The 27,083-nt window shown below is 37.6% G+C and overlaps 2 protein-coding genes across 6 annotated transcripts in view; one reads left to right on the top strand and one right to left on the bottom strand.

Annotated features, from left to right (window-relative positions):
• Nucleotides 1-14,009: 14,009 nt before the first annotated feature.
• wu:fj16a03 (uncharacterized protein LOC335475 homolog) lies at nt 14,010-16,943 on the top strand. The gene is made up of 3 exons (XM_067386814.1): nt 14,010-14,165; nt 15,552-15,650; nt 16,506-16,943. The coding sequence occupies exons 1-3, from the start codon at nt 14,120-14,122 to the stop codon at nt 16,589-16,591; spliced, it is 231 nt and encodes a 76-aa protein (XP_067242915.1). The 5' UTR covers nt 14,010-14,119; the 3' UTR covers nt 16,592-16,943.
• A 4,006-nt stretch (nt 16,944-20,949) lies between these two features.
• The window catches only part of LOC137020785 (echinoderm microtubule-associated protein-like 4), a 121,748-nt gene continuing 115,614 nt past the window's right edge, over nt 20,950-27,083 (bottom strand). For all 5 annotated transcript variants that reach the window (XM_067386811.1, XM_067386808.1, XM_067386810.1 and 2 more), the window contains one exon: nt 20,950-26,098. In XM_067386811.1, the coding sequence (XP_067242912.1) occupies nt 25,604-26,098 (495 nt within the window). In that variant the 3' untranslated portion in view covers nt 20,950-25,603. The remainder of the gene's footprint in view (nt 26,099-27,083) is intronic.

Raw genomic sequence — 27,083 nt, 5'->3', positions numbered from 1 at the left:
ATTTTGCATTTCATGTGGAAATCAGGGTCCCAGAGTCTGGAGGAAGAGGCACAGAAACCATGTTGCTTGAACTCCAGTGTGAAGTTTCCACAGTCAGTGATGATTTAGGCTGCCATGTCATCTGCTGATGTTGGTCCACTGTGTTTTCTGAAGTCCACAGTCAACGCAGCCATCTACCAGGACATTTTAGAGCACTTCATGCTTCCTTCTGCTGACAAGCTTTATGGATATGCTGATTTCATTTTCCAGCAGGATTTGGCACCTGCCCACACTGCCAAAGGTACCAAAAGCTGGCCAGCAAACTCGCCTGACCTGAACCCCATAGAAACTTTTCCATGACATTCTAATTTATTAAGATGCACCTGTATATGTCAGTGCAGCTGAGCATTTAGTCTGCACAGCATAATAGATGGATAAAGACATTTCTTCACATAGAATCCATGTAATTATTTTAACACAATTAAGAATTAAATTGTTTTCCAGAGGCATTTTTTTTTTACCTTCATAAGGGCAATTTGTTCTAAGCTTATCTTGTCAAATTGTTTCATTTAAATAATAAATGCAGTTTATTGATAATAGGGCTGTAAGGACTTCCCATTGGCCCAACGACAGAATCCAGTGGCATGGGTGAACATGCAATGCCTGTATGTCTTTTACTTGTGCTTCAGTAAAATTCACTTAATTTATTACATTATTAATTTATCACTTAATTATTTATTATTTTTCCCCCTTCTTTTTTTGTGTTAATGCAAATGGCATACATTTTGCCAAAAGTGTGTATTTTCATTGAAATTTTAATATTTCACCCTAATTTCCATACATAAATCTATTTTACACTAGGTACACAAAATAGTTACACTCATGGCCTTGAAATGTCCCCATTTAAACCAATTAAAACTGCACAACTGAATCCCAGTACCATTTAAGCATAAAATCATGCTTTTTTTATACTTTAATTCTGTTAGCAAATCTTTAATTTTTTATAAAATTTTTAAATTATTTTCTACCAGATGGCGCTATTTCTCAGGTTTGGCCTTTGGAGTAAACTCTTTCTTCTTCCTGTTTTCTGTTTCTGTTGTATTATAGAGCATCGCAGGCTAGTTGAATAAATGATGCAGCTGTTAATTGTGTGGGTGTGTTGGTATGTGTGTAGTGAGAAATGTGTGTATGTGAATGGTAGTTTTTGTTTGTTTGTTTGTCTTTATCTGACATAGTATATGTAAAATATATTACCCCTTTAAATATATTACCCCTTATTAAATGATTACCCCTCTCGTTTAAGTTGCTACCTGATATAATAATTCGGCACAACACTGGCCGGTCGCGGCCATGATTTGGTCATCTGAGACACATTTTGAAAATCTTAAAAGATTTGTAGTCTTTGGTCATTACTTTGACATGTTCACTGGCAGCCAATTAATGACCTTTGCGATCAAATTTTACCTCCGACACAATTCTGGCAGTGTCAGAAGGTTTGGCGCACAGTCCTGCAGTGTGACTTCTCCTACAACAAACGTCAAATTGACAAAGAGATTTCTTTGTTAGCCACCATTTCAGTCCCGCGTGTAATGCAGCTCACAGTCACTGAACATGTACGGGTTAATGATGTAAAACTCCAGATGCGCGCGTCCATTTTTAACACGTCTTGACTATCGTACAGTCTGACTTACTCTAAATGTCAGCTGAGTATGACATGAGGATCATGTTTGTACAGTCTGACAAGCAACAATCATAAAGGACTATTATAAATTGCAGTGTGCACCCGGCTTTAGACAAATGGTCTTTTACCTAACTACTTAACTAATACCTTTAAGTTGGCTGCCTTATGCTTGCTCATAACAAAAAGTGTAGTTTTCTTAGCTATGTTCAAGTCCAAATCCGAATTTATCCGATTAGAATCTGATCTAAATTATTGCCTGTCCACACTGTTCAGATCTGAATTGTCGTGTGGCGCTCGTATGTTTTCCACAATATCTGCATTGGTTTCTATGGCAATGACTTTGCTTTGGTAGGCATACACCAAAAAACAACAACAACAACAACAACATGGAGATCAAGTGATCCCATTGGCTTAAATTACTTTTAATTGTAAATTAAGTCGATTTTGAATACATGCAAGTGCAAATGCGTGTATAAACTAAGGCTAATCGGGTATGCTAGTACATAAGTTAACTTATACAGACATTAGTGGTCATTATAACGTAGTTCAAACAGCTTTATCATAACAAGATTTTGTAGGAATTGTAATCAGGCATAAAGAGAGTATGTATTAACCCTCTGGAGTCTGAGGCTGATTTGGGGCCTGGAGAAGTTTTGACATGCCCTGTTAAATGTCCAAATATTTCAGTTATAAAAAGAATGTAATGATTTTAATTTAATCACTTAATTTGTTACTTTTTATTATTATTGTTGTTATTAATTAAGAGTTTATCAAATGAAATAAATTATGTTCAGTTTGTTTTATGCACTATATAGTAAGCTATATGTTAAATTAAGATAGTTTATATGTACTTGATATAATAATTAACTTTTAGTTGATAGAGACCCGATTTCGAGGGAGGACCGGATTTGTCATGTCACCGGCACTTTGTAACAACACAAACTTGTTTCTGCAGCGACTTTAAGTTGTTTCCTATAACAACGTCTGACATGTTTACGTTTTACGTGCCGTGAGAAAGTCACATTAATCACGCAAAATCCGATTACAGACTCCACTTAATATACTAGTCATAATGATTTCAGAAGAATCCAGAATCAATCAAATATAACATTTGTCAGGTAAAAATGTATGGAGTAAACAATAAGAAGCCAATTCAGAAATGATAAATACATAACATCATTTGCTCAAAGATCAATCAAGAGATGCAGAGAGACACACAGCAGTGTGTGTGTTTTGAGTAGTTCTTGTAGCGTTTAAGTTCAGGTATTGGGTAGGATTTAGGGATGTAGAAATTAAGGTCATGCAGAATAAGGCATTAATATGTGCTTTATAAGTACTAATAAACAGCCAATATTCTAGCTAATATGCAGCTAGTTAAAAGTGAGAACTGTTCCCCATACTAAAGAGTTACCATCACTTTTCCATACCCAGAAAAGATTAAAGAGCTGTAAATATTTACTATCCAAATATTAATGGAATTTTGTTGAGCCTATTAATATGCCCCGAAGGGTTGCACCTGGTTTCGGGGCCGAGGATCAAGGATTAGACTTTAAAGAGACACCACCCACAACAGGAGAATAGAATTTAAATTTTTATATATTCATCATGATCAGTTCTACTTCTGTGAAATTGGGACCATTTTACCAATCACACAGACACATTTAAAATGATACAAAACATAAAAGGGAAAAAACAAGGAATTCTCAAGATATATCATGTAGTAAATAGACATTATTAGTGAACTTTCAGTGACTCTACCAATCATCTGAAACTAGCATCAATAAAATCCATCATTGCAATGCAGAGGTGGCACAGAAGCTGCATATAAAAGCAGTGGTAATTTCCTCAGCTATTTCTTAGTCCAGTGTTTTCTGTTTAGTCAAGTTTTAGCCAACAAAGACAGGGTTTAGATTAAGATTCAATTAGGACATTTAGGTAGCTTTTGTAAACATGCCTTAGAAAAAAAAAAAAAATCTTGAGACAAAACAATGGCACTGACATGTTCTAAAATATGCTTTCAGTTAAAATTGCTCAAACATGCAATTTAGTCTGCGACTAAAGCTTGTCACCTTGTCAATGAAACCGGGGGTAAATGTCTGAGTATTTTGTCTAGTTTTAGTCAATGAAATATTGAATAATAAAATGTACATTTGACGAAAGTGGTCCTAACTGAATTAATGTTTGTTACATATTTTGATTAAAGAAAATCAATCAATAAATATGAATCCTAAAGTTGCTAGAATTGATTGTTTTGGTGCTGTTTGCAAAAAAAAAAAAAAAAAATCACGGCATGCCCTCAGAATTTTGAAGTACTTTGGTGATATGTTTGGGGGCCTGTGCCTTACTGATAATCAAATTCTAGAAATGCCCATGTTCTCTACATTATGAAAAATCATAATTCATTCATTCATGTTTTTCTATTAAAACAACAGCAAAAAACTTAAACGATTAGTCCACTTTCAAATAAAAATCTCCTGATAATTTACTCACCCCCATGTCATCCAAGATGTCCATGTCCTTCTTTCTTCAGTCGAAAAGAAATTAAGGTTTTTGATGAAGATTTTTTTTTTTTTTTTTTTTTGATTATTCTCCTTATAGTGGACTTCAACGCAGAGCCGGCCCTCCCTATAAGCGAACTAAGCGGCTGCTTAGGGCCCCGCCGCCACCAGGGGGCCCCCAAGAGCAAATAAAATGACAGCTTGATTTTGACATTGCGCAATCTATCAGTTGCAGTTCTGGCGCATCCATCTCAATACTGTAAAACTTGACGTACATTTGCATCACATGTTACACTCACTCACAGGACACTGCGCTTATTCGCAATCACAAAACTTCATTATTTGCACGTGCTTTTAAAGCATTGCCGGTTAAACATTTCATTCGCGTGCTGTTCTTAACCAGAAGCATGCATGCACACTAAAAGCCTATCAAACAGCCTCCGATTAGTGGACTTTATCTTTTGCATCTGCAATAATACTGTCAAATACGCACAATATTTTAATAAACAGAGTTGCTTATGTCTAAAGTGTAAGTAATCAGCTGAGATAAAATCGGATACGTGTCTGTATTTTATATGCGTGCCGGTCTTAAAGAAACAGAAGCCTAAACAGTCCCTCCAGAAAAACGTGAATATGCGATCGCCTGATTTAACGCATAATCAGCCAAAGTCCGCATGTTTATGCGGGGGTCGCATTTTTTCTAATACGCTGCACTTTCGCGCATAAATTGCCGATTTCAGCAAAACATGTGGGGCTAGCATGATTTCATAATCCCTGTATTTTCGTTGCGAAAAAGTCACATATATCTTAGCAGAAAGTTGAAAAATGTTGCATTTACTTAACACAAGTAAAGCGCCATTATTTCCCCCTATTGCCATGGGAATGAAGTGACGTAATTACGCGACGTGAACATCATCTGCAAACCCCGTGGTGAAACCAGTGATACCATGATGAAGCACGCAAATCATTCACATTTGCCAACAAAAATAAGCGCAAAAGACCGCGCGAAGCAGTTTCCCGGTGTGTGACATGACAGTGGGAGCAAATTATTTTGCACTCCGTGCAACTGCGTGTTGGACCACAGACGGAAGTTTGAGCCATGTTAATTAAGGTCTGAAATAAAACAGAATGAGAACTTAAATATTCTGTGATTTAGTATGCTTGCTTATCATATGAAGTAATAAGAAATGACTCTTTACATTAAGGTAGTAGCCTAGTGAGAACAGGGTGTTGGGGAAATCACATTTTTTTTTCTCTCTTTTTCATCAAACTGCAGTTTTTGCAAGTTCCCGCAATTTCATCGCATAAAATTGCAAAAAAAAAATCCTGCATATTCTATCGCATTTTTTAAGAAAACGTGCCGCATAATCAAGGATTTTTGCCCGCAACAATCACAAAAAAAAAATCCGCGTTTTTCTGGAGGGACTGGCCTAAAGCCCCGGGTATACTTCACTTCCGGCGATCGGATGCGTCTCGCGCGCAGTCGCGTCCGCGCGTCCTTCAAATGCCTTGTCCAAATACCCACACACTTGCGGTATTGGCCACTTGAGAGCTCGCACATGCGAGTAAGTGCGCAAGACTGTCCCCAAGTGCAGTGCCCTTATAGTGCACACTAAACCCACACTACTTTGAATACCGCTTCTGAGCACTATTCGAGGCTAAGTGTATCCCATCATGCATGTTTGAAACCTCACATGCCCCGAAATCATAAGATATCAAGGAAAACATACGACTGCAAGCATAAGCGTAATTTGCGGGTGGGACATGTCCCCACCATAGGTCCCCACCACTTTTTGAAACATCTCGCGGCATCTCGCGGATATCTAATACAAAATAAACACCTCTAGTTGATTATCAGTTTGTGTTAATAATAGGCGATGTGGCGCTGGGATGTGTTGTTTTTGAAATCATGTTGAGTGCTCGTTGTCGCTGTTATCCGAGGCGCAACAGTGTTCTCTCGTTCTCTTGGCGCTCGTTCACATTGCGCAGTCTTCACACGGACGAGCGCTTCAATCTATGAATAGAGAGTTGCAGAGACTCTCTATTCGTTACGTCGAAATCACAAAACAAAATACACATAAACGTGTCCTTGCTCTTAATATACAATCACTGATGAACATCTTTGGTTTTAATGAGAAAAAAAAAAAAATCATTCATGGTTGGATTAGAAACCAGAACCTCTTGCACGCTAAACGAAAATACTGCCATTCGTCCATCAGGACATTCGATTACCGAGAGCGGATCCTCCTATTTATTAACTATCGAGACTAACAATATATTGTACTATAGCAGATGTAAGGAGGAAACTATCATATTAATTTTAATATCATATTATTATTATTATTATTGTAATAATACAATACCCCCCCCCCCCCATACACATTCCTGTCCCACCCACATTTTAAAGCAAAATTACGCCACTGACTGCAAGTTAAATTAATTAATACATATAATTTGGTAGTAAAATATAAAGTGTTGCGCATTTTATTGATGCAAAGATAAGTGGGATATGTGTATTTTGTACATCATTTGCAACTGCTTTTTATTCAGTTTAATTTTTATTAAGCAGGATTGGAGAAGAAAAATAGTGCATCCACCATTGCAATATAGTTTAGAAGATACACCAAGAGAACAGAAATCAAAAACGATGGAGAAAGCATGCTTCTGAGTAATAGTATGCTGCCCTTGTCCTTAAAGGGATAGTTCAAAATTCAGATGAAAAAAAATTTCAGATGAAAATTCTGTCATCATTAATTTTACTCACTCTCATATTGTTCCAAACCTGTATTAATTTCTTTCTTCTGCTGAACACAAAATAAAATATTTTGAAGGATGTGGGCAGTGGCGGCTGGTGCAAAAAGGCACAATTAAGAAATAGAATTAATAGAAATGCATTAATAGGCTAATTGTTAAATAATCATTTAACAAGTGATATAATAATGTATCATTACTAATCTAAAACATGGAAAATTCTGTATTTAAGGCATGCATAGGACTGGGATCTAAAAAAAAATAAATAATCTGTATTTAATTAAAAAAAAAATGTATTTCATATCCTGCCCAATATTGTCCTAGAAACAATGTTCATATTGAAGGCTATAAAAACAATCATGAACTGTGTAGTATGGATCAAATAACATTAGGCCTAGGCTATATTCTAAAATTGTAACAATGTAAAATCAAAATGTTTTTTAAAGCAGAAGTTAAATACACTCAACTAAAAAATGAAAATAAATAAAAACAAAAGAACCAATTATTATTATTTTGAATACCCTACAACAGTCACTTTACACAGTTACTGCTATAGTACAAATACACTTAGTTGTATTTTCGAAATTGTACATATGGCATAATTATGTTCGCCAACAAAAACAAATTTTCAACTACAAATATTTTTAGCAAAATGTATTTTACTCAGATTGAACGCCGTCTGTTTGGCGCGCATGCGCGCGGCGGCGCTCGTTCACGGAAGTTTGTGTTTGCTGAAGGCTCGTCCACGCCTGACTGCAAAATGGAAATATTTTCTCGACTTTCTAACATTTGCAGATGGAGAATATATCTGTGAAATGTAAATAATGGACTGAGAAAATTATTGGATGTCACTTCATCTTAAAGAAAAATATTAATGGAGGTATGTTTGTTTTCACCAATCGCTACACAAGTTAAGGTTACGTATGAAGACGAAAGCACGTTAGTGCTAGCCCTCCCGGAACCCATAGAGATTGCATTGCAGTGCCTGCAGTTCGAAAAAAAAGTTTTTTGAATGGAAGTCTATGGGAGTAGTCGGGGCAAATCTCGGCCAGACTGAAATTGCCCAAAAAGAGGCGGTACTCCACAGAGCGTGACTCGATGCTGATTGGACTATATCCAGAGCATGATCCAGAGGCAGAACAAACAGCCTAGCAGTGACAGCTAGTGTAACTTTGGTTGATGTGATTGAAAAATTCGTCCCTTTCTCACTTTGGTGGTGCGTTACCCTATTGCCCTAATGAAGAAACCGCCCCTGGATGTGGGTATAACCAAACAGTTGGTGGCTTTTTCAAAATATCTTATTTTGTGTTCAACAGAAGAAAGAAACTCATACAAATTTGGAACAATATGAGAGTGAGTAAATGATGACAGAATTTTCATTTTTGGGTGAACTATCCCTTTAATGTTAATAATATATTTATTGTTGTTATCTTCAGTTCTTACAGGTCCATCTAAACTGTTCATTTTATGTAATTATTTAAGTATTTATTTTAACATTGTCCATTCTATACATTTACATTTATTTTTTATATAAAAAGATACTGTTTATCATAAGTTATTTTAACCGATGGGCCCCCAAATGAAATTTTGCTTAGAGCCCCATCAAAGCTAGGGCCGGCCCTGACCATAGGTGCTCGTCTTGAACTAGCTCTCTTCTTCTTCTCTATTAGAATTCTAGCAGTGTAGACGCTGCTAAGTGCAGCCAAAGTTTGAGCTAAATTGTCATATACAATATGCTAGCGCAAGTATATAACAATTAGTTCAAACTTTGACCTGTGGAGGGCAGTAATACACTTAGCAGCGTCTACACTGCCGGAATTTGGAGCTAAACTCTGTATAATAAATAACAGCTATGTAAAATGTCCCAGGCCCAGGGCTTTTCTTGCACTTCACTCCTGTCAATTTCATTGGACTCGAGACTGGTGTGTCACACAGGTGTCTCTATTCAGCATTCACTCAACAGTCCTCATCCCGCTCCCACGGCTCTGGGCCCACCCTGCTTTCAACCACAGTAAAGTTAATAAAACTTTAATCCAGTCCCGTTGGATTGCTTTCCATCAGCTGTGGAGGTGAAGACGATAACTCCCATGATTCCACGCTCATTCACGGGCGTCATCAAGGTCTGCCTTTATTATTGTTTTGAATAAGCGACCTCTAGTTGTGAAACTTACATACTGTGCCTTTAAGAAACAAGGTAGTTATTGAACCAAAGAACTGACTAAAAAAGAATGTAATGACCTGGTTCTAACTGTTACAACCATCTTATTCGGCTTATTTTTAATTTGTTAATTTTGAACTCATTTAGGCCTCATTTATAAAACATGAATATGCAAAGATTTGATCTTATAGTGTGCATACACTAAAATCCACGCCTATGTTCATATTTACAAAAAGGTATTTGACATGGGAAAGTTCTTAGCTCCACATCAGGGTCTGAGCAGACGTACTCACTTTACTGCAGGTATTTGGAAATCTAAGCAATTCTTGCCACTCGCCGTTCTCAAGTGAAGGATTTGGATGTTGAGTTGTGCTCTTAAATTTGTTAATGACAATAATTAGGCGCCATTTACAAGATGGAAATCTGAAACCATTCAGCTGCGCCCGATTTCACGATAATTTGCGATTTATAAATTTCACTTCTGGAAGAGACGTTTATGCACGATTTCTGTGTGCACGTTTGTTCTCTGAATCACACGTACATACATTTCAGAAACGATTGTAAGATGAAATGTAGGACGGTTTCTTCGCAACATTTTATAAATGAGGCCCTGGTTCTTTGGTGCAATAACCCATCTGGGCATGCTTATTGGCTCATTTGGTGCTTTGCAAGGAGCTTGTGTGCTACTTTGAATGTGTGTCTTGCAACAAATCCAAAACTAATGTTTGATTCTGATCAACCCAAAACTAATGTTTGATTCTGTAAACCGTCTCGACTGGTTACTGGCTTAAAAGACAGTTTGTTCAAAAATATAACAATTATTCCCAGCACACTCTGTTTAAACTCCCCGGACTCTAATCAGCAGCACATATTTCCCAATCACTCTCATCAAGAACTGCATCTAAGCTCAGCACGCACACAAACACATTTGTGTTCTGGATATGTCAGTGTTTAGGCATCAGCTTAAGGCTACCTTCACCATTTACCTGTGGATACTTACCTTGTTGCTCCTTCGTCTTTATCATCGTCTTTGATCCCTGGTGTGTTCACCCCTATTGTCCAGCATCCTTGTGAGCTTATCTGTCTTGCAATACAAAGAACTGTATTTCTTAAGAAGTGTTTCCCCTGTGTGCTCCATCATTTGCTACTCACCTGCTCTTCCTGTATCTCCATTTACCTGTCAATAAATCACATCATTAAGTTCATCTTCTTCTCTAATGTCTCCTTCTCTGAGTCCTGTGACACTAATGCAAAATAATGTATTGAGCCATATTTGACCTTGAAAAAACAGTGTACTCGGGTTGAAACGCATATATCGTTCTCAAGAGTCTGTTTGAACGAAGTTCCTCAGGGTTCTGTCCTTGGACCCCTAATAGTTTTTATCTACTGTAAATTATTTTTCAGAAGCCTGTCCAGATTTAAAAAATCCAATTGTATGCAGACGATACCATGAATCACATACATGGTATAACTAGAGACTAGGTGGTGCTTAATCTTCGGTAACAACAAAAATCTCTGATTGGCTCACTCAGTGCTGTTTAATGTTAAATGTCCATAAAAGTGCATATATGTTTAATACAAGTAAAAAGAGCAGAAGTTCAATATCAACATGATATTTTAATTAATGGCAGTAAACTACAAATGATCCCAGATTTTCAATACCTTGGAATAATTTTTAACACCTGGCATTTGAAAAGCATGTTTAAGAAAGTCTTGACATCATTCTGATCAAGTTTGAAGTGATTTGGGTAAACATAACTTTACCTAGATTTCAAAGCCTATTGTAAGTGACGCACTTGTGGTAATTGGAATTGTTGTAAATACGAGTTTCCTAGTCAGAATTTAGACATGAATACCCTCTCAAGTCATATTTACTACTGGAAAACTCTGAGATCATTTTGAAAGGTTATCTGAGTTTCAGAGTTGGGTGAACCATAAACTTTAAACATGGCGGAGGGGAGAACAATTGCTGCTGTGATGCATAACCTGATATTGCTGAGTTCAACATGTTCCTGGGTCAACATTTTTGTTGATCCTGGAACAACATTTAAATCAACCAATCAGATTTGAGGGACAAGTTTACAGATTATGTCAAGTTTGGTCTTAAAATCATGAATTGGTGCTTCTACATCAGTGTTATTCATCTATCATTTCCCTCAGATTTTTGGGATAACTTATGGATAGGGGTAGGAATAGGGTTAAGACTAAATTTTCAGACTAGAATGTTGTTCCAGGATCAACAAAATATGTTGACCCAGGAACGCATCTAACTCCGCAATATCAGGACGTGCCTGCAGTATTCTTTATTAGTTTTTTCCACATCAGCTACATCGCCTTGTCTTGTTGTTAAAGTAGCGCATACAGTATTTAGCTACATATATAAATAACCATTTGAAGCACAGCTAAAATAGCTGAAATAATCAATTTGACCGAAATTCCAGAATCATCAGCAAGCTGACTATCAGTGAATGTTTCTATCGTAAACATTTGAATCATTTGGGCTTTAATAAGATTTCCTCAAGAAATAGGCCAGAATAAAGCTGCTGTCCTCCATGATTCTTATTTTTTCCAACAACAAATCACTTGAACGCGATGAGCTCGTAATCACAACTTCAGAAGTGGGAAGTAGGACATTTCTGAGCTTTACAATATATGAAGCTTGGTGTTGGTAGCATTCCCATACGATCAAAATAGCCCAAAAATTGCAAAATTATTTTGCTCCAAAAAATTAAAAATCAACATGCTAAAACATTGTCTTCTATAGGCTATTGTGGCACACTCTAATTATTTTAGTCTCATGACCATTTATCTAGCATTTAAAGCCTAGATGGCATTTCATTACCCAAAGTTTCTCATCAAATCAGTGTCAAAAATTTCCAAAAGTTCTGTTCCTACTTGTCTCACTATCATTATATCTGATCATCGTGTACCAGATTTAGTTAAGCAGAGATATATCTCACACAGCACAGGACGTCCTGCATCAAAGGTGTTTTCAAATGACGCTGCATCATAGAGTTCTGTTTAGAATAAACACAGATAAACACAATGTTATCACTCTGTAGTGCTGAAGATCTCAGGAATGTGAGCAATGTCAGAGATAGTGAAGGGCAGCTGTCTCTGTCATCAGTCTGGCTTCACACACCACAGAAGTGTCAACAGTAGGAAGTGCTGGCGTTCTCGTCGATCAAAGTGAAACTCTTGCAATCATCAATGTTAAATCATCCAAGCGGTAAATCTGCTTGTTACTTAAAGGCACAACGTAAGATTTGTAGATGAAAAAATCCAAAAACTACTAGAACAATGTTATATAATTTGTTGACATGTACTTGCATTCTTAAATGTTTCCAACGTTTAAATCCAGAGAAATTAGCAATTTTAACCAGGACATGAACTGTGTAAATGCATCGCCTGTCACTGACATCATATCCGAGCCTCGATTTCCAGATTTACTTTCAAAGAAACATGGAAACAACAAAGACGCTTTAATATATTGTGTTTTCTTAGGCAGGTGAGAAACAATGGATACATTTATCAACAAACTGATCATTGTTATACAGCTCAACACGGTTAGTCTTATTGTTTGAATTGTTTTCTTGATTTACCATGTTTTACCACGCCTCAGAGACAACACTATTCTGTCAGGTGGCTAACATTGCATAATCGGAGAGAGCTTTCTCCATCAGCCATTTTAAAATTGATTGCATGTCATTTAGCAACAGTCATTTAGACATTCTAATATCGATCTAGCTTACTGCAATGTGCAACGAGTGTCTCAACAGGTGTGACACGAGTGAGTCACGTTAACGCAACTTTCAACGCACTCAAAAGTATTTAGTATTATTGTTTTAAGCATTTAAAATAGCGCTGCGTTACCCCGTGTATGCAACGAAAAGAGCAGAAGCGGTTGACTGCAGCATAATAAAAGCCCCGATGTTCTCGAGACCGGTGTGAGTCGCAGCTGTCAGTCATTAGCATTCGCTCCCATGGGCCATGGCTCTCGGCGCGTCCTGCTTCATACCACCGTGATGATAATAAAACTTTAATAGATTTGCTCATCCGTAAACATGATTTCTGCCCGAGTCCGTTGGATTGCTTTCCATCGGCAGAGACGAAGACAACAAATCCCATGATTCCACGCTCATTCACTGCTTCATCAAGCTACGCCTTTGTTTTGAATAAGCGACCTCTAGTGGTGAAACTTACATATTGTGCCTTTAAATGGTTTTAACTACTCTGTATACACCAGTAGATCAGTTTTATTCATATTACATAATTATGCAACTTAAAAAAAAAAAAGAAAAAAAAAAAGTGTGATGTGAACAACAAAGCAGGGTTTATTAGTACAGTTGTTGAACTAAATAAAGCAAAGCCTATTGGAGTATGTTTTACAAAAAAAGATGTGTTTAACTATGTACTTACGTTCAAATGAATTGTTTGTTACAGTGTAATTATTCTATTGTATTAATGTAAAACACTTGGGCTGCTAATGAGGTGGAGACGGGTAAGGTTAGGACAGGTTTGGTGGTATGGGTAGGTTAAGGGTGGGTTAAGGGAAGGTCAACAGTATAATTATAAATGTAATTACTGATTAGATACATGCAGGTATTTTTAAAGTACAGTATAAAAACATGTATGTACACAATAAGTGCATTGTATCAAATGATTAATTTAAATGTAAGTTTGTAGAGGTTAAAGACAGTAAGTCTGTGTACTTCAAAATGTCATATTTAATGCAACTTGCTGTTTCTTTGTAATTGTTTTTGAAATTTACCAGCAATTTCTGAGTTAATTTTTTTACACCAATTTTTTTTCAGTGTATATGTGGCTCTTTGTTCTTTGTTCATTCATCACACGTATTTCATCATTATTTGTTTCTAAAAGTATCCCAGGAGATAAGACTGTTTACACTTTGCACACTGTGTGTATGGGTGTGTTTGAAACACGTCGCCCTTGCGTATCCACAACAACGCTATAAAAGACCAAAAGTTTCCAACAGACATTTCAAAGGAGTAGGACAACATTGACACAGCATCCCCAAAACACAGATCCACAATGAAGGCTTGGTTCGTTCTGTTCCTGTTGCTGCCTCTCTGCATGGGTAAGGCAGAAACTGCTTGAATTTCTTGTTTGATAAATCACATCAGATCATTTGCTGTCCGCTGAAGGTACTTTGTTGCTGAACTTGCTGAGAATAGATGAATGATGTGGATTTTTACAGCATCAGCTGATTTTTCTTTTGCACACTCTCTTTCTTTATATAACTGTGTCAAGTTTAATCGAAATATTGCATGTTACTATAGGTGCTTCTTTTCCCCCACATTCCAAAAACGGTCAGGTCATGTGAAATGGAGACACTAAATTGCTCTTAGGAGTGTGTGTGTGTTATTACAACAAAGTAATGAAAAACTACAGTGTAAATTCAAAATTTCACCATTAAGTATTTATCATTAGTATTATTCAGTATGTATGTGTATACACAGCAACATGAATGTAAAGTGTGACTGTTAAGAGTTAAAATGTAATAGTTAAGATGATAAGCGGGGAAAAAATGCCATAGTAATTTAAGATAAACACTACTGTTCAAAAGTTTGTGGTGCGTAAGATTTTTAATGCTTAACAGGAAACTTGGAATTTTTTTATTGCCTTTATAAATCATCATAAATTATCATTCAAAGGCTTAAAAACTCAAAATTCATCCTGTGAAAGCTGTTTTGAAATTGGACGTCGTGTCACAATGGAAACGGTACTTTAAACCCCTTTAGTGGCTCCAGTGTCATGTTTCATATTACACAATTTAGGGAAAGGTCTGAGATACAAGGTTCCATATTTGGTGAATGTTTTGTGATAGAAGTGATATTGTGAAAGAAATGTATTCATTTGTGACAGTAGAACAAATTCTCATAGGAAAATCAATTTTTGTGATATCAACTTCAAATTTGAAACACAACTTTGTTAGACATATGGCTTTGATTTTATAGCAATTTTGGAGACCAATTTATTTTGATATTTATTGATTTTTTTATTTGTTTATATATAGTTTAAAATATAGTACATTTACCTTACAGTAAACTTAAACTTCTATAACTTTTATTTACACTTTCATTTTTTCAGGTGTTTTCACATTAGTCTGCCAAATGCTGCTTTAAATGATTAAAGTGCTGCTTCTTTAAACTGAGCTCAACCTTAGGTCTTAGGTTATGAATTACAACTATTTAAGGTCAGATAGTAAATTTTCACATCTATGTGTCTTGTTATTTTAAAATTCTCTGATTAATAGAAAGTTTATTTGAAATAAATATATATTTTGTTTTGTAAAACAAACATTTGAACAGTATTATTTACATTAAGAATAATACATTCATGTGGCATGGTACAGTATTTATTTGGTATAATGTTGTTTAAAGTCTAAGACTTCCAGACATCCTTGTTCAGATTTGATTACAAACTAAACAAACTTAAGGTCCATTTGTCTGTTTGTGTGCAGCGGATTATAACATCGAGTGCTATGGGGAGGATTTCCTGATGGTGAGGAACATGGTGCTGTACTGCAAGAGTAAAGTTCCTCAGGCCTGCTATACCAGAGGTAAACGAGTGCACAGACTCGAGGGCGGCTTGATTCCGCATTACACAATCAGTGCAATCAGAATGAGTGGATTTCATCACAGTGTGACTTCTGCTGGAAACATCAAAGTTGTAGGGGAGATCAGGGGCAACTGTAACATTTAAAAAAAAAAATGTAGAAACACTAATATTTTCCAACAATAATAACACCATTAAAATATTTACATTGAGAAAGACTTGATCATACTATTGAGGATCATACTATTGAAGTCAGAAGTAATAGTTGAATGGAAACTGTAACTGTGACTGTAACAAATAAAAACACCTCAAAGTAATGATCCGCATCCCCGTGGTCCTCCTGTAAACTCTCAGGATCATATGTGTTTAAAGCAGAAATCCTAGGGAGAGTGTGCGCTTATAGTGCAAATATTTGCAGAAAATATTCATTAAATAAAAGGCCGCTTAAGTGTACACTTTGATTAATGTTTATTAACGCACATACTTGTAAAGCTCATTATCAGTTTAAACTAGGATGCATTTTCTTTTTATAGTAATTTACATGCAAGTAAGTGTAAACATTAAATTCAGTTTGCACTCAAGTATATTCTTTTAAAGTATATTATTTCCATAACAAGTAACTAAAGTGTACCTTTTCACAAGCATGTCATATTAAATTTTATCAAACATTTTATCGAATTTTATCTTAGTGTGTCATAACTCTCAACTGATTTTAGGACATTAATCGCATGACAGTTGCCCTTGGCCTCCTCCTACTGTAGATATTTCAAACACATCATCTGGGAAAGGAAGATAATACTGTGAAACAAATGTGAAACGTTCCAAATTTTCATGTTAAAATGTGCCCTCTCTTCCACAGAGACTGGAGAGAAAGGCTGCGTCAGCGTGGAATTCTGTAAAAGGAAAGGATGGAAATGCTGTAATGAAAACAAGTGCAACGCTTGATCTTCACACAGAGTCTGCCAACATCCAGCTTCCTTTATCCTGTCATCTTCATTTCCATTTTATAATTAACACCAATGAAACATGAAAAAAAGAGGGAAAAATCAGATAATTAGACTGAGTTTGTGCTCTTTAATGTAGATAGAAATGGTCTATGTTTACATGCATGCTTATAATACAAATGATGTTAATCATCCTGAAGAAATGATATTAGTCATCCTGAAATCAATAAATCAAGGTTCATTTGTACAGAAGAGCACAGGCAGTTTTTTGAGTCAGAGAGAAGTGATGTGCACACAACATAACCTCACTCTGTAACACTGACTGAAGCAATCACTAAAGAACATAAACATCATTCAAGGTCTGCAGTGTTTCTTGTTTACTGGTCCAAACTTCAAAGTTTACAGGCACATCAAGCTCTGTTTAATTTTTTTGCTGGCTCATACAGCTGAGGGGTCAAGGTTCGGCTGGAATGACTATGGAAAAAGTATTTTTCTTCATTGAAGGTCATTCAAAATGAGCTGCATATTACATTTCTTTTTATTATTATTATTATTTATTTTTTTGTTGTTGCAAGCAACACATATCATGAATTTTAGTTACAGCTACTTGACTGAAAATCTCAAAGGACACAAAGCACATTAACACTAATTATGATTCACGAGTTCACACTTACATACACCAATCAGGCATAACATTATGAGCACCGACAGGTGAAGTGAATCACACTGATTATCTCTTCATCACGGCACCTGTTAGTGGGTGGATATATTAGGCAGCAAGTGAACATTTTGTCCTCAAAGTTGATGTGTTAGAAGTAGGAAAAATGGGCAAGCGCAAGGATTTGAGCGAGTTTGATAAGGGCCAAATTGTGATGGCTAGACGACTGGATCAGAGCATCTCCAAAACTGCAGCTCTTGTGGGATGTTCCCGGTCTGCAGTGGTCAGTATCTATCAAAAGTGCTCCAAGGAAGGAACAGTGGGGAACCGGCGACAGGTTCATGGGCGGCCGAGACTCAGTGAAGACTGGCCCGTGTGGTCCGATCCAACAGACGAGCTGCTGTAGCTCAAACTGCTCAAGAAGTTAATGCTGGTTCTGATAGAAAGGTGTCAGAATACACAGTGCATCAGTTTGTTGTGTATGGAGCTGCAGATCAGTCAGGGTGCCCATGCTGACCCCTGTCCACCGCCGAAAGAGCCAACAGTGACACGTGAGCATCAGAACTGGACCACGGAGCAATGGAAGAAGGAGGCCTGGTCTGATGAATCACTTTTTCTTTCACATCACGTGGATGGCCGGGGGCGTGTGCGTCTCTTACCTGGGAACATATGACACCAGGATGCACTATGGGAAGAAGGCAAGCCGGCGGAGGCAGTGTGATGCTTTAGGTAATGCTGGGAAACCTTGGGTCCTGCCATCCATGTGGATGTTACTTTGACACGCACCACCCACCTAAGCATTGTTGCAGACCATGTACACACTTTCATGGAAACCGTATTCCCTGGTGGCTGTGGCATCTGTGGGATGTGCTGAACAAACAAGTCCGATCCATGGAGGACCCACCTCGTAACTTACAGAACCACAAGGATCTGCTGCTAACATCTTGGTACAGATACCACAGCACACCTTCAGGGGTCTAGTGGAGTCCATGCCTCGACGGGTCAGGGCTGTTTTGGCGGCAAAAGGGGGACCAACATAATATTGGGAAGGTGCTCTTAATGTTATGCCTGATCGGTGTATAATTAAATAGAGTAAAGGTTATGCATATTTGGTGTGCTGTCCAGGGGGAGGGCTCAAGCTTGGAATTTTGGCCTGAACTCCGAGTACTGCCCTCGGTTGTGGTTAGGATAGTTAGAACTAGAAGTGAGGAGATGGGGTGGAGGAGGGATGCTGATAAACTGTCAATGAACAGTGGTAAGTCTGCTGTATATATACCTCTTATCATTAATTGAGTTGATTAACTGCATGCACTCCTCTCATGTTAATTAGTTTAATTATTTGAACATGCTGTTTCTGAACTTAACAACAACAGTAATGGTATATATTAGGCCATAGTTATTATAATTATTGCATACATAATATTCTGTGATATCAGGTGCAGTGTGGGGTTTGAGTTTACCGTGGCTGCATCTGTACAAAGTACGATATAGTAGGTGAAAAACAGTATGTGACAAAAGAAACAGTATGTGACATAAGTACCTGATGACCTACTACTTCCGCTGAGATTTTGAAGTGTGCATACGATGGACACTTTACTATCCCATGAGGATTTGTGAAGTGACACAACTGACACTGGTAGGTCACACAAGGGTGTAACTTTGGTTTGAAAAGTGGGGGGGACACACACCCTCTAGGGGGGTCCGGGGCATGCCCCCCCGGAAGAGAATTTTTTACATTTTAAAGATAAATTCATTAATCTGGTGAACTTTGAGAGTTCAAAATAAAGAGCTCCAACCCATGTTCAGTATCCAAATTGAACAAAGAAAAAGTCATGCATTGGGTTTTACCTGAATCCACTGTTAAAAATAAATCATCCACCCGCCAAACGCCCAATGATATTCTCTGATTTAGATATCTGAACCTGATCATCCCATTACAATTGTTCACATGCCCCCCTGTAGGAAAGCTTTGTACATTTTAAATTTAAATGCATAAATCTGGTGCATTCTGAGAGCAAAATTAAGTGACTAGATCAATGAAGAAATTTGTAAACAATTTTGTGCTCTAATAGTATCTATTTATTGCTGATGGTTGGGCACATTGGTCACATACACAACATATAGTAGGCTAAATGATAGTTCATAAGTGGTCAAACATGTATAGTACACATTTAAACCATTAAAAATATGTAGCAAAAGAGGTTACCTTTGTTGAATTAATTTATTAGCAGGGGCCTGTATCCATACATCTGTATTTGTGCAACTAGTGGTCACTCTTTGACAATCCAGAAAACAGCAAATGAATAAAAATACATAATCATAAGCTGAACAATAAATAAATAAATAAACGGTGAGTATATAATTCAGCAGCACACTTTGCACAGTAATTTTATAAAATCCAAATGTTAACAAAAAGTTTAAAATTACTATTTGTATTCTTATAAAATGAAGGGGAAAAAAATAGATTAGATTTATATTTATATGTAGGCTATAGAATTATATGTATTTATATTAAAGTAAGATTAAAAGACATTTTTAAATGTATTGTGCAGCTTTTTAATGGGGCAACAATATATGATAGATACGACAGAAAAAAATATGCTATTAATAATCTTTCAGTGTGCAAAACCATAATAATATGAAACGCTTCAAAACAGCAGTAAAAACCGCTTGAAGCAATATCGAGTCAGAGCGCGCAGTTTCGCTGAGCATTATAAATGTTTGGCACAAAGAGAATCCCTGTGTACATCTGCATCTAACAGTCATGACATCGTTTAGAAACAGCATTAAACTCCAGCAAGATCAAGTTAGTTTATGCCAATCCACAGCCCTTTATCTACATATCAAGTATTATAATCGGAATAGTTTTACCGTGCTGTCGTTACTGAAAAGTTTAAAAGTTAACGATGCTTAAAAGTTAACGATGTACATATTCTTCTGTCCCTCACATGAAGCTATGGAATGGCTTCAGATGACTTTGAATATAGTACACGAAAACTTAATTGGGGCTAGTCTATTTCTTTAGCTCCATTACTCCCACTTTTGCCGTATAAAATACCTGCTCATTAGAACCTTCACTGAGCTATTTTTAGAGTGTGCACGCAACGTTCTTGGACGCGAACGCGCGCATCGACACAGACAGGCTCTCTGTGTTCTGCTCCTCCATGACGGCGTGCGGTTAAAAAAATCATAAATTAATTTGAAAGTGGGGGGGACACAAACGGGATTTTGAAAAGTGGGGGGGACATGTCCCCCCTGTCCCCAGTGGAAATTACGCCCTTGAGGTCACATGATAATGACATCATGGCAACTGTAGTAAATCCAGATTACATTCATACTACACACACATACTACGTACTTTTTTTAGCGGTCAAGAAGTAATTACTTATTCAAAATAAGTACCTACTCAAGATATTATGCGATTTCAGACGCAGCACTGGTTTGTGAAAATAAGAAAACACCTATGGTAGACTTCTGTGGAAAACAGTGGTGTTGGACTTTATACTCACACCTACTGGTGTGGATGTAGAAACACAAAAGCATTTCATGCTGAGGTTTTTGGTTACATATGCCACTGTGGAAATATGCTATACAGGCACATTTGTCGCCCATGACCAATTTATAACTAACCAAAGTGTTGAATTATAGTAGCCTGGATGCCTGCCGAACTTAGCCCCGCCCACAACATTTTGAGGTCGGGGAGTTCGGTCTGGACTCGATCCATAGAGGAGTAATTATGCCCGAACAGAAACTGTTTGGACCAATCACATTTGTCAGGGCGATGATTGACAGATTATCACCAGAAATGTAATCAGCCACGTCATCAAAGAGCACTTGGGTTGAATTAGTTTACAACAATGATGGCTGTTGTTGAAGAACTGAGATGTGTAGATTCCTCCATCGCGTCCGTTATAGAAGATATCGACAGCGCATTCATTGGCAACTACTCCGTGTATACTTATTCTTTTTACAACACCGGTAAAGATTGTTTACGCTCATCTTCTACTAGTTCCAGCATGTGTGCAGTTGAGTTCTGTTGACAACTATGCGTCGCTCAACATACATCACTTACTCTGTAGCTCTGATTGGTTGTAGGTCTATCCAATTGAGGTCTTTCCTGGATCGGTTGAAATACGCCCCCATAATCAAAGCCCAATGGAGCAGTATCAGACTCATATTCGAACTAGAATTGAGTATGACCACGTCAGGCTAGAATTATAGAGTGTTAAAGAGATAAAATGAGTAATATTCAGCTGTTCATGAGTGTACATTATTTTAACCATTTGTCAAAAGTATTTTTTTTTTAATTATTATTTAGATGTAACACATAAGTGAAAGATCTTTAAATGGATACATTTCCAAAGGCGTCTCCAGAAGAAAAAAAACAGCAGTTTTTAAAATGTTTCTTTATTTTCTAAATTCTTCAGTATTTTCTGCCCATTGGCAGGAATGCATAAGAGACAGATTGGCTCAAACTTTGTCACAAGAAAAAAAAAAAAAAAAAAGTTTTGTCTTTTCTTATTTCGTTAACATCATTGCATCATTTGCATAATCAGGATCATCATTGTGGTTTTCATAACGGTCATTCTTTTCATCAAAAAAAGTTTAGCTTTTTCTCTTCACCTTTATTCGTTGTGTATATAATCAAACACCCTGCAAACAGCAAAGCATTTGGAAGTCCAGAACTGTTCTCCAACATCGTAGACACAATCACCAGCTGGGAACCTAGACCCGGACGTTTGCATTTCTTCTCTCTCCCTGCGTATGTTTTGGAAATTAGCTCTTGGATATTAACAGATACAAAAACATCTCCTCAATGGCAAACACCAATAAATTGATATCAATGGTTTCTGTGTAGCTTCACTCTTGTGTTTTTGGATACTCTCTCAAAATACCCAAACCCTTCACCATATTACTACTTCCAACACACCATTCTTTTCAAAGGGAAATCTTCTGTGACATTCAAAAATCATTACTATAAGCAACGCTCCAATCGGCTAACCGCTTTCAGATAAACGCGTATGTTCTTGGAAGCGAAAAGCCCTGGAGTCTCCAAACAATCACTCACTTTTCTCATGGATGAAAACAAGCTCCTAAATCACTAAATAACAAGAAGCATTGCCCTTGCATTTCAGAGCACCGCCCTCCCCACAAAATAGTTATATACAAACAGGTACACCGATATATACACAAAGCCAGCCCTGAATGCAACAACAAAGATGGCAACAAAGGTCTGTGAAAGAGTGGCATACTCGCCTGCAACTTGTGTAAAGATTCTGAGAGTTTCCTTTTTGCTTTCAATGGTGTGCTGAAGTTTTAAGAGGCCAGACGTTCAGGCTAGTGGCCCCAAAAGTATTTCGATACTTAAGTCACACTAAAAATGGTCTGAATGCCATTACATTAGATGCATTAATATGAATCATCGCTTTTCTGAGGCATTTGTCAATGACTTTTCATCAGCTGGTGACTTTAGTGGATGTATCAGAGGAATCACAGAATCACATTAACTTGATCCACTAATGTTTGACAGCCACAAAGTGTCATTTTGTGAAAATGCCACTTGTATTTACTTGACACTTCCCTAACTAATGCTTTGAAATTCATACATTTTAAGTGTGACTTAAGTGTCCCACTTGACAAAAACATTAAAAACAACATGGAAGTCCGTGGACAATCTAACTAAGGCAATCTCAGTGAAAACCTTCCCACTTGCTTAAAAAACTGGAGTAGTCTACAAAGCGTACATAAAAAAAGGTATAAAAAGTTAACTGCAGACCAGCTGAGGGGCGTTCAACTCTCCGTCTACAGCGCAAATGTTGCATAAACACACCAACACCACAGAAACAATCAGGTATCATTCCATCTACCCATCTAAACATTGCTAAAGCCATCTAATCGACTATTACATCCATTTCATGCACTTTAAAATCACCTGGATCAGACACATATGAATGTGAGGCAGTTGAGTTTTGACATCCTTCAATACTGAGTATCTGAATGCTGATGTGTTGTATTATACACATCACTAGATTGTCATTCTTTCACAATAAAAAAGGAAGGAAACCCAAATGACTGTAAATGTGTATTTGTACCAGGTTTCTCAATCCCGTACGCCAATATAGCATCGCATCCTAAAATCTGAGTGTGTAAACCATGCCTTTGTACACAGAGACTGCACATACAAAGCATTTTAAGCTGGTTTGAGAGCTGTTTTAATGTCTCTTCTGGTGTAATATTGATGATTTAGGTTCTCGTTCATCAAGCAGCACTAGAGGAATCTCTGTCTCAGCAGCTGCGCTCACGTTTCTTTGATATTGATTCATTTTCTCTGAACTGCTTCATCCCGTGATATTGAAGCATGTAAAGTTCTGATTAATCCTCATGGAGCTTCTTTTTCTTCCATATTTCCATGCATTGTTGAGGGAAACAAGAAAGTACTGTAGCAGTATCATGGAACAGTTTTTGGTATCATTTGGTAATACTATGGTATCTTTTTAAGGAGCCCCTAAAGGGACATGGTGATGGTAAAAAAAAAAAAAAAAAAAAAAAATAGATGGGAGGAAAAACGCAAAGTTTCTTTTCTACATATATATAATGATACCATACTCAAAAACCATGATATTCCATCCTGTCATTGTCAAAAAGTGGCCCAATTTACCTGAATTAGCCCTATGGTATGAATAATACCATAATAATACTAAAAACAGTATTATCATGGTACTTTTTGGCGCTATTTTTGTAAGCATTACAAAAAGGAGTGGGGGAAAACATTCTTTTTTCCTTTGACTTTCTCTCTTAGACTCTCTCCAAAAAGAGTGATCCTGAGAAAATGCGAGGAAGAGGGCGATCACCCTTCAGCGGAATGAAAGAAGCGGCGACTCGCGCACATACACACTCACTCACGCACGCACATTTAAGACTCGTTTAATCTTTCGTTTCTCTCATACGATAAAAAACAAGAACATCTCAGTCCAATGAACAAAATGACAAGAAAAACAGTCCCAGAATGAAACCTAAAAACAATCCAGAGTCATTTAGATCACGGATTAAAACGGATGGTATGAATACACAGAGGAGATCTCCAGTCTGACCGAGAAAACTGAGGCAGATGTGAGGGTGGTACGGCATCTTTAGACCGGCGGGTGAGACTGAAACTGGGGGGGGGGGCTTATAAAACGGGCAGGATATCGCCATGCAGACCCCATTTTGAGGCAGGTCAGGCTTGTGTGTGTGTGTGAGTGTGTGTTTGTTGTGTTTGTTTTGAATGAAGTGTGCTGCTGTTTATGGCTATTCTTCTGTGAAAGAGGCGAGTTGAAATTCAAGGTGTCCTTGAGCATGGAGACCAGCAGAAGCAGCCTGAATCGTTGAGGTCCTTGAGTCTGACCAGTGAGCCAGGGGCACCTGCCTAGCGTCACCAGATATACATGTCCTGTAGTTTTTGGCTCAGGGACAGATGCTATGCAAGCATGCAAATCAGCTTCACATGCAGTCCACCACCAATGTTCACAAAGAGCGAGAGAACACAAATGAACATCATGTGACTTTTAAGCTTTACTCATTAAAATGGTTAGTTCATCTGAAAATGAACATCTTTCTCATGTCATTCCAATCCTGTATGAATTTCCTTCTGCAGAATACAAAAGAAGACATTCTGAAGAATGAAAGTCAAAGGGGTCCATTGTTGTTTTGGACCGTGACTATCATTGTATGGACGAAAACAGTCAAAACGTCTTCTAAACATCTTTAAAACGTCTTCCAGACATCTTCGTCTTCCAAACAACGTCATACAGGTTTGGAACAATATGAGGATGAGTGAATAAAGACATTTTTGTTCATTTTTGAGTGAACCATCTCTTTAAGTGAGGAAAAGGTTCATCCTTAATCAGGAAGAGTATTGATGTATATGCCAATAAATTGAAAACGTGTTCATTTTTATGTTGCATTTGTGTGTTGGTCTGTGTATATGAACGTGCACTTTGTTTGGATCTAAAACTGGTAAATCGCTTTCCCTCTTTTATTAATGTATCACAGTTACTAATGTGTGCATGTGTGTATTAGTGTTTGTGTGGTAGTGTGTGTGTCAGTGTAAACCTGTAGGTGTGCTAAATCTTTTCAAAGGTTTTTAACAACACATTCCAAATCTCTCACCATCCAAGTCGAAACAATGCCTCCACAACCACATCTACTGAACAAACCGTCAACGTAACAACAAACTAAGACACAAAATGAAAAGAAAATCTCGAAAGGATAAAAACTGAGGAGACCCTGCTTTTGTAATCCGACAGGAAGGCTGCAGAGACATGCTGGTGCCTTTGGCGGGGCTATCGAGCAGGCGAGAGAAGGCGTCGGACCGCCTTATAAGGGGGGGTTAAAGGGCATTCCCTCGTCACTGGGCGTCGCTGTATCATCGCTAGGCTCTAGGCTGTCCTTGGGGCTCAGGGTGCTGTCAGATAGGGGTGTGGCCTCATCTGAAGGGGGTGGAGTTTCAGCAGAGCCATCCTGCTGTCCATTAGGAGTGGCCGTGTGCAGGGGTTCGGGGGGCGTAGGAGGGGGAGTGTTGGTGTCAGGCTGGGTGCTGATGGGTAGCGAGGCTGGCACCGGCAAAGGCTCAGTAGGAGTGTGGGGGACGCTGGGTACCGACGCCAGGGTGCGAGGGGTGGAGTTGTGCAGCAGGGAATCGCCCAGGCCCAAACTGGAGTCGCTGTGCACCAAGGAAGAGGTCTTTTCCACCAGACGCCACTGCATGATGCTCGTGTCCTTGCCGCCCGTTGAAATCAGGTGACTGTCGCTGTGCATGAAGCTCACGTTTGTCACATGACTGCTGTGGGCGCTGTACTTGTGGCTTGGGGCCTGCAATTAAATAACAAAATTTCAGATAAATCTATGAAATAAGACTGCAAGAAAAAGTCACCAAAATCCAATTTTTGTGTCTCATATGTGAAGCAGATCTGTTTTTCATAACAGTGTGAACGGCACATGGAATCTGATCTTTTTGATTCTGATTTGGGCCACTTCCATATGTGGTCCTAAATCAGATACAGGTCCGATGTTTTGCAATTCGATCTCAGTCTGAACCGTCATATCTGAATTCATGCGAATTTTAAGTCACTGTTTTGTGGCTAACAGGAGTCGCTCCAAAAATTTTACAGGCCGATAGCTCTTTAGTCACTCTGTGAATATGAAAGATGGCAGCGAAGTTAGTCAGTGGAGGGACGGTGAGCTGTTATAAGTATTATGGTGACAGCTCTATAGAATAAAACTTGAAGGAAAACTACATGAGAAAAAAAAAATTGGATCTGAGCAATAAATCAGAATTGAGCACTAAGACAGTGTAAATGTAGACTTGCAGCTCAAATTCTGACAAAAAAATGTTTGGATCACCCCCTCCCCAAATATTATTTAAAACTGCAATGAAACAAAAGTAGGGAAGCTATTTTCTTCTGTATTGTAATCATATGGAAGCTTGTTTCCGCCATGAAATAAAAAGTAAAAAAGGTAATTGTGACTTTTTAATCGCACAATTCTGACTTTTTTCCTTCAAATTGCATGATATAAAGTCAAAATTGTGAGATATAAACCCACAATTTTGAGAAAAAAGTCAGAAATTTATATCATGCAATTCTGATTTTATGACTCAATTGCGAGTTTAAAAATCATGCAACTCCGACTTTATAACTCACAATTCTGAGAAAAAAATTCAGATTTGTGTGATAAAAACTTGAAAACTTTAAATTGCGAGTTTAAATCTTGTCAGAATAAAGTCAGAATTAAAAAGTCGCAATTACCTTTTTTATTTAGTGGCAGAAACAAGCTTCCATATATTATAGAGATTATT

Source organism: Chanodichthys erythropterus, chromosome 5, assembly GCF_024489055.1.
Source record: "Chanodichthys erythropterus isolate Z2021 chromosome 5, ASM2448905v1, whole genome shotgun sequence".
NCBI classification, from domain to species: domain Eukaryota; kingdom Metazoa; phylum Chordata; class Actinopteri; order Cypriniformes; family Xenocyprididae; genus Chanodichthys; species Chanodichthys erythropterus.
The sequence above is the reverse complement of the archived record's forward strand: the minus strand, read 5'-3'. Positions and strand labels throughout refer to the sequence as shown.